Source organism: Bufo bufo, chromosome 1, assembly GCF_905171765.1.
Source record: "Bufo bufo chromosome 1, aBufBuf1.1, whole genome shotgun sequence".
NCBI lineage: Eukaryota > Metazoa > Chordata > Amphibia > Anura > Bufonidae > Bufo > Bufo bufo.
The window spans coordinates 397886384-397895607 of NC_053389.1; the positions used below are offsets into that span (position 1 = coordinate 397886384).

Sequence of the window (9224 nt, forward strand, 5' to 3'; positions counted from 1 at the left end):
TAACTATGTATAATGAAAATAAATATTTCATAAATTTTTTTTTTTTTTTATAGTTAATGTTTATTCAGTCCATGTTTGACCCCATAGGTAAACTAGAACATGGAATAGTGTTAAGTGGACTCATTGATAGAACCTTGATTTGCAGTAATTATTGAATTGTGTACTTAAAAATCTTAGCTAAAAAATTTTTTTGCTGTGAATATGTGTAAATGAAAAATGTAAAGTAGCTATATGAAAAGTTCTGATGGCTGCAGCAGTAATGAGATTTTATTGTAACTTGGCTCTTACAGTAGTTCTTTTGCATCAGGCTTCCAGTGACTTTTGATGGTCAGAATTGTGCAGCATATGGTTTTTTTCTTACGAGAAAAAAATAAAAAATAAAAATGCAGATCTAAAGTGAACAGCCTTACTTTTCACCTAAAAGTGTGAATCGACCTTTTATGTTTGTATATTGTATTAATCAGATGTTGATGTCTTTGTCTCCCAATTAGTTCATCCATCGCAGGAGCCAGGCTGGTTAGAAGGGATGCTCAATGGGAAGACTGGACTTATCCCTGAGAATTATGTGGAATTCCTATAGCTTTATGTTCTGCCAGCAATCCTACGCTTTACATGGTATCCATGACAACAGCTGATGGCATTGAAGATTATCTCCCTATGCCTCCATGAATTACAGGGTGAAGGACTTTTCACTACCTGTTGCAGTGAAAATGTATAGCTCTGTACATGATTTATGGTGTTAAAATTTAGACAGAAGTGTGAGCATTTTTTTTTATTTTTGCAAGGGACCATTTTATGTTTACTGTTATTGTATTATTTTAATTCACTGTACCTTGTAACCACTAAAAGTCAATAATGCGTACACTCTGCCATTCTGGACTAAACCGAGGATTATATTGCAGGCTGTTTGGGCAACTTTATTAGACATTTCTTGTTTTATATATGCAAAATCAACCACAACTTGAGTGCAGATTTTAATGATTCCTTACTTAAATGAATTTAAAGCAATGCTGTACTTTTTTTTTTTTTTTTTTTAGTTTGTCCTTATTGATGAGCTAGATATAATAATGACACTTTTTTGTTAATTTTTTAAAATTATACAGTAATACCTTCTTCTGTTATTAGCAGTCAAGGGAAACAGGTCCAATGAAAAATCATCAGCTGTGACACATACAGTACTGCCGTTTTTAGATAGTCTCAGGAGTAGCCAACTGTGAGATAAAAGAAAAAAAATCACATGAGTAAGAAAATGCAGATTTAAGTGGCTAGGGGTTGTGTGACATAGTGGACTGCAATCCTTTACACAGCCACTGGACAAGAGTGGTGATGTATCTGGAACAAAGCAGCCATATTTTCCTTATCTCCTACAACTTCTTAGGTTCTTGTATTATATATACAGAACCACATTTGTTCTATGTGCCGCAGCAAATTGGAACATCGCTTTTAATTTTACATTTAAAATTTATTCAGTTAGATCACACCTACTTAGGCCTTGACCTTATGCACACGACCATATCTGTTCTGCGGTCCACAAACTGCAGATTCCCAAAATGCGATACCATCTGTGGACCGTATTTTGCATACCAGAATAGGATATTTTCTATAATTTGTAGAACAGACCTACAGATGCGGAGAGCACACAGGTGACACTTCCGGATGTCTGTTCCACAAATGATTTAATATGTCCTATTCTGGCCCACAAAATGTGGTTCACTGACCCATTGAAGTCAATGGGTCTGCAAAAAAATACGGATGGCATATAGATGGTGTCTGTATTTTGTAGATCTGTGGTTTGTGGACCGCAAAACAGATAGTCGTGTGCATGTAGCCTTAATTAAAAAATGCTTCTGTGTCCTTATGGGGGCCCTTGGGTTGATTCTTTCTCAGAACATACCCCTAATATGTTCAGTGGTCTCACATGCTCAGTAGCCCAGCCTACCACCCATATCCTCTTTTACACAGACTGATTCTTGCTATTGTGCAGGCTAGCTAATTAGAATCAGTGCGCTATACGCATCTTCTGCATCCAGCACTGAACACATAGGGTGTCATAAGAACACTTGGGCACCATTACAAGTATAAATATTCAAATTAATATTTAATAATTGGACTGCAATTTGTTTCCTATACACAACAGGAAAGAAAAATGTAAGACATCATGCAGAGGCAGGGGCAGCGTGCTACTGAATGCCATTACAAGAGTGATAAACCACTGAAATCTGAAGACTAGTGTAATGTAAATCCTAACCTGATAGTTCTTCAGATCCCATAAATAACACTTTTCTTCCAGTCTGATATAGCAAGTGAAGAACAATCTTGGCTTGCTAGACATTGATTGACAGCTGGGAACACTGAAGGTTATAGTACACATTTTAGGTCCATTTTCTGAAAACTCTGCTGGAACGGTATTTTGTGCTATTGTTTTGCTGACCCCAGCTAATTGTGGTGCCCCGCCTTCTGTAAATTTGGGCCCTCCTACAACTTGAGGCCACTTTCAGTTTTTTTTCCAAGGCCACTTCAAGTTCCCAGTCCTCCCCTGGTGATAGATCATTTTTTTATTTTTAAATATATTTTATTGATTCAAAAAGCGTATACATCCTTATGCAATCTAAAGTATGCAATCACAAAGTAACGAAGAAAAGAAAGGGTACCACTAGAAGTAGAGCCTTAGGAAGATGAGAACAACTCTACATAATGTATGAGCTTATGTTGCAATACAAAATCAATAGAAAGCGTAGACCATGTGGCGAAGGGTCATGATAGGCCATTCTGAAGCATATTGGCCAAAAAGGCAGGCAACACTGTCATTTTATCAGTGTGTCCATTCCAAAATATGATTTGGAAGCTGGATGCTTAGGCACAGAAACAAGATCCATCCAGAATTTTAGTAAAGCGCTAGTGTTGCCACAGAACAATACACATGTGCTGCTGACTAGTCTACCATTTAACCTTTACAGGTAACTGTGGATGAATGCCAGTAAGACATACTGTCTTTTTTTAAAGGGGTTGTCAGCTTTTTACTAATGATGATCTATCCTCAGGATAGCTCATTAATATCTGATTGGTGGGGGTCTAACACCCGGCACCCCTGCCGATCAGCAGTTTGAAGATGGGACAGCTCAGTCTGTTCAAGTGAATAGGATGGGGACGGCATTATTGCTGCAGTGAGCAGGTAAACGGAGAAGAGAAGGCAGCGCTTGTACAAGCACTGCCTTCTCTTCAAACAGCTGATTTGCGGGGGTGTCGGGAGTCAAACCTGTGCTCATCTGGTATTGATGACCTATCCTGAGGATAGGTCATCAATAGGAAAAAGCACACAACCCCTTTAGCTAGTCACAGTCAAGTGAGATATATTTTAAATCAGGGGTGATGCACACACGCTTGGTTGTTAGGAGGCAGACAGAGATTGTATAATGACAATATAAATATAATTATATTCTGGCTGTTGATTAATAAAAGATTAGGTAAAGTGTCATTCCATCAACCTAGTAAAAATATGAGCCTTAGTCTGTGACAGAGATGACATGCAGATCATTATAGTTTGTGAGATGACTGTAGTTTAAACATTAAAGGCTGTGTGATTATGCCACTAAATGTCCGCTAACAATGAAATCGCTTTTAGCCGCAGTCAGTTTAAAAATAGCGCTAATCTGCATGTCATGGCTGTTTCAGCTGCAGTGTAGCTGCCATCCATGAGCCCAGCCTAAAGTGTGAGTATTTTTACTTCTGCACTCAAGATTGTTGAAGCTCTTCATTGCACTGTGTGCGCCCTGCAGATGTAGCTATGTGCTCTTTCTCTTTTATTGTCTGTTACTCCTTTTGTATCTTTTAAGTTTTGAGTACTTGAGTTTATAAATTGCTGTATATTTTATTTTGCAAATATAACATTGTAAATAGAAATTTATGTCAAGTGCTGTGAGGTAAAGTTTTATATTTGATAATACTTGTGCACTAATTAAGCTTACTGGGATGATGTCCACTTTTCTAGATGTTTTTATGACCAGAGTTGCTGCAAGGATAAAAGAAATAAGTTGGAGCCATGCTTACTGATGACATAGAACTCTGTGATGCCGCCTCATTTTATAAATTATTTTTTTGTACCTTAAGTCAATTTCACTGGATTGCCCTGTAAAAAATACTCATACTCAACATGCACATTGCCTTTTGAGGTTGGCTGACGCTTTGTTCTGTCAGCTCCTTGTAATGAATGATAATGGATTTCGCTTCCACCCTCAAAAAGCTGCCTTAACTTTGTGCCATGCTATGCCTCAGTGCAGTTAGTTCCCTGGAAACTCATAGGCTGCTTTCTCATTCACTTGTCCACAGATCAACTGCTTTAACACTGTAGCAGTACATCCATCCATAACAGTATCACCCCTGCTAGCAATACATGTCCATAACATGTACCGTATATAGAAACCATGGTTATGGCGACACATCTTGAGAGCTGCTTCCTCTTCATGTGCATATATACACAGTATTAGCAGAAGGAGATGAAAGTTGCTTTGTTATATTTGGTTTGCTGGATTGCATTTTCAAATCAGTAAATATATTAATGCATGCTGCATACTATAAAGGAAGCATCAAAATAAAAATTCATACATGGAGAAATGCAATGAAATGCTCACTTTAGCTGTTTTGCCAGTTATACGGTATAAGTGATTGTGCTTTGTGTCTAGTCTGCATTAGATTAACGCTGTAACTCCACTTTACACATTATTTTATATAACTGTAACCTGGTTTCTGGTTGCTTGTCGTGCACAGAAGTTAAGGCAATAACCAATGGCCCTGTAACCCATTGAAGGTCAACTAAAGGCAGCCATGCACATTCAATAGCTGTCGGCTGAATGATCGTTCAGCCAACAACTATCTCTCCCAAACTCCCTCATATACATACAGCCCGGTTGAATGTGTAAGTGTATTCTATGGGGAGAAGGAAAAGGGCCTCTGCCAGAAATCCAGCTTATCTCCTGGGAGAATAAAAGGATCGGTCAAGTATATACAATTTGCCTGATCCTTCTCTCATTATCAGGGGAGAGTCAGGAGCTCCCCACAAACATTAAACTGTCAGCCGAACCCACTGTTCTCTGCGGGTTTTGCTGACAATACACTAATGTGTATGGGGGCCTTAAAGGAACTTCTTGATTCTCCAGTTCCTCTTTCCTTAGTATTCATGTCTACATGACACTGTATAAATGGTTGTCCTGAGTTACCTAACTAAAGCTTAAAGGGGTTGTCCAGTTTCCTATATTAATGACCTATCCTTAGGATAGGTCATCAGTATCATATCTGCTTGATCCAACTCCTGGCACCCCAGCCTGTCACCTGTTTGAAGAGAAGGCAGTGCTTATAAATGGCAAGCAGGTGTATTTTCAGCTCCTCTGACCCTTTCACTTTAGGCTACTTTCACACTTGCGTTCAGCGCGGATCCGTCTGCTGTCTGCATTATAGCTTAGAAAAAATTCTAAGTGTGAAAGTAGTTCAGACGGATCCGTCCAGACTTTACATTGAAAGTCAATGGGGGACGGATCCGTTTGAAAATTGAGCCATTAAGTGTCATCTTCAAACGGATCCGTCCCCATTGACTTACATTGTAAGTCTGGACGGATCCGTTTGCCTCCGCACGGCCAGGCGAACTCAAGCAGCGTTCGGGTGTCCGCTTGCGGAGCGGAGGCTGAACGCTGCCAGACTGATGCATTCTGAGCGAATCCGCATCCACTCGGAATGCATTAGGGCAGTACGGATGCGTTCGGGGCGGCTTGTGAGCCCCTTCAAACGGAGCTTACAAATGGAGCCCCGAACGCTAGTGTGAAAGTTGCCTAAATGGAACAGAATTTAACTAGAACTGCTTCTTCCCATTCAAGTAAATGGGATGGAGGAGCTGTAATTGCACTGTTAGCCGCTGCAATGCTGACTGCAAGCAGGTAAATAGTCAGAACCCTGCCGATCTGATATTGATGGCCTATAAAAGTTCATGAAAAGTTGTAATTTACTGTGGTAATTGCTATTCAGTCTCTGCTTGACTGTGGATTGAAACCTTCAATTTTACATACAGGGGCAGTAAGCAGTATCTAGCATTGATCATCGCTTATGATTTGTTGTGTATCAGTTTAGGCATTTTTAAATAAGCTGTATTTAGAAATCTCTCTCCTGTGCCAGCTGTATAGTAATGCTACTTTCACACTCGTGTTTTGTCCATGACGGATCCGTTCAGATAATACAACCGTCTGCATCCGTTCAGAACGGATCAGTTTGTATTATCTTAAACATAGTTACATAGTTAATACGGTTGAAGAAAGACATATGTCCATCAAGTTCAACCAAGGGATAGGTGGGGACGCGAATCCCAGAAGGAAGTGAGACTCAGATTTCTACACATTTTTCATAAGCATTAATGTTTTTTACTTTTCAGAATTCATCTAAACCCTTTTTGAAACTGTCCACTGTTCCTGCTGTGACTACGTCCTGAGGAAGTCTATTCCATAGCTTCACCGTTCTTACAGTAAAGAAGCTTTGACGCTTCTGGAGACTGAACTTTTTCTTCTTCAGTCGGAGGCAGTGCCCCCTTGTCTTTTGAGCACATTTTACATGGAACAGCTTTTCGCCGTATTTTTTGTATGGCCCATTTATATACTTGTATAGGTTAATCATGTCCCCCCTTAGATGTCTCTTCTCAAGACTAAGTACATTCAATTCTTTTAATCTTTCTTCATAACTAAAACCCTCCATGCCCCTTATTATTTTAGTCGCTCTCCTCTGTACTTTTTCCAGCTGCAGTGCATCCTTTCTATGTACTGGTGCCCAGAACTGGACTGCATATTCCAGATGAGGCCGCACCAGCGCTTTGTAAAGTGGTACTATTACATCCCTGCCCCGCGAGTCCATGCCTCGCTTAATGCATGACAATATCCTGGTGGCCTTAGAAGTAGCTGATTGACATTATGTGCTGTAATTTAATCTACTATCCACAAGGATACCCAAATCCTTCTCTATAAGTGACTCTCCCAGTGCTACATCACCTAGGACATATGAAGCACAGAGATTATTGCTACCAAGATGCATATCTTTACATTTGTCCACATTGAACCTCATTTGCCAAGTTGATGCCCAATCACTCAGAGTGTTCAAGTCAGCTTGTAGTGTGTGGACATCTTCCATAGACTGTACAGTTCTACACAGCTTAGTGTCATCTGCAAAAATAGATATAGTGCTATTATTAATCCCGTCCTCAATATCATTAATAAATAAATTATATAATAGAGGACCCAGCACTGAACCTTGGGGTACACCACTTATAACCTGGGACCATTCTGAATAGGAATCATTGACCACAACTCTCTGGACACGGTCCTTCAGCCAGTTTTCAATCCAATTACAAACTATACTTTCCAAGCCAATAGACCTTACTTTACTTATTAAGCGTCTATGAGGGACAGTATCAAAAGCCTTTGCAAAATCCAGAAACACTACATCCACAGCCGCCCCTCTGTCCAGGCTACTACTCGCCTCCTCATAAAAACAAATTAGGTTAGTCTGACAACTTCTGTCCTTGGTAAACCCATGCTGGTTATCACTTATAATATTATTTATAGTCACATACTCCTGTGTATAGTCCCTTAAGAGCCCTTCAAACATTTTTCCCACAACAGATGTTAAACTAACTGGTCTATAATTACCTGTGGAGGACCTTGATCCTTTTTTGAATATAAGCACCACGTTTGCCTTGTGCCCATCACTTGGCATTGTACCAGTCCCTAGAGAATCCTTAAAAATTATAAACAAGGGCACAGCAATGACTGAACTGAGCTCTTTAAGCACTCTTGGGTGTACTCTATCTGGACCCGGAGCTTTGTTCACATTTACCCTATTTACCTTCTCTTGGACTATATCTACAGTTAGCCAATTGAGTATATAACTTGACGTACTAACAGCCCCGGCCCCACAGATATCAGCTCCTTTCTCTTCTTTTGTATATACAGAGCTAAAAAAAACTATTTAGGAACTCTGCCTTTTCCTTATCTTCAGTGACTACCCCCCCATTACCATTATTTTAGGGTACCTACCTGCTCAGACTTAGGTTTTTAAGCATTTATATATTTAAAAACTTTTTGGGATTTGTTTTGCTTTCTTTTGCTACCTGCTGTTCATTTTGTATCTTTTAGTATTTTTTAAATGCCCTCTTTTTGTCTTTTATTGCTCTTTTTACAGTAGCTGTAAGCCATGGGGGGTTTAATTTTTGCCATTCATACTTGTTACCTAAAGGGATCAATTTTTTAGTGCAATTACTCAATGTGGATTTGAAGCTCTCCCATTTATCCTCAGTATTATCATGTGACCGCTCCCAGTCTATGCCCTGAAATGCTGCCCTCAACCCAGGTAAATTAACCATTTTGAAATTCAGTGTCTTTGCTCTGCCTGACAGTTTGCTTTTTATAGTTTAGGGGGAATATAATTATATTGTGGTCACTATTACCTAGTGTTTCTCGAACAGTAACATTACCAACAAGCTCTGCATCATTAGAAATTGCCAGATCCAACAGAGCATCACCCCTAGTGGGAGCTTCTACAAACTGGCCCATAAAGTGGTCCTGCAGCGAGTTGAGGAATTTTCTCCCCTTTGCGGTTGAGGCAGAACCATGACCCCAGTCAATGTCTGGGAAGTTAAAATCTCCCATTATGACCACTGTACCAGCCTGTGCCGCCCGCTCTATTTGGTTATACAGTTGCGTTTCTATATCTTCTGTGATGTTAGGTGGTCTATAGATCACACCAAGTATTATTTTTTTCAGTTTATATCCCTTTGAACTTCCACCCATAAGGTTTCCACATCCTCACCATCCTCACACACAATTGCCTCTTTCACACTTGTCTTCAGATCACTCCTCACATACAGGCACACACCACCTTTTCTATTGACCCTGTCTTTCCTAAATAGTGTAAAACCCTCTATATTTACAGCCCAGTCATGCGAAGAGTCAAACCATGTCTCAGCCACACCAACTACATCTATGTGTTCTTCTAGTACCATAGCCTACAGCTCCCCCATTTTGCTAGCTAGACTTCTGGCATTTGTGAAAATACATTTTAAATTACTATTACCTGTAAAGTGATTATCCGGGATTTTTGGTTACCTTGGTTAATTTTTGTATGCAACAGGTTCTTGTTATCAGCAGTTCTATTTTTCATAAATGTATAGTTATGCCCAGTCTTCTACCTATTTTCCT

At 39.6% G+C, this 9224-nt stretch overlaps 1 protein-coding gene across 2 annotated transcripts in view; it reads left to right on the plus strand.

Moving 5' to 3' along the window:
* The window catches only part of ARHGAP26 (Rho GTPase activating protein 26), a 608947-nt gene extending 606636 nt beyond the window's left edge, over positions 1-2311 (plus strand). The window contains exon 24 of one of the 2 annotated variants that reach the window (XM_040406016.1): positions 492-2311. In XM_040406016.1, coding sequence (XP_040261950.1) covers positions 492-580 — 89 coding nt within the window. In that variant the 3' untranslated portion in view covers positions 581-2311. The remainder of the gene's footprint in view (positions 1-491) is intronic. The other variant, XM_040406026.1, reaches the window with a different exon arrangement.
* The last annotated feature ends 6913 nt before the right edge of the window (positions 2312-9224 follow it).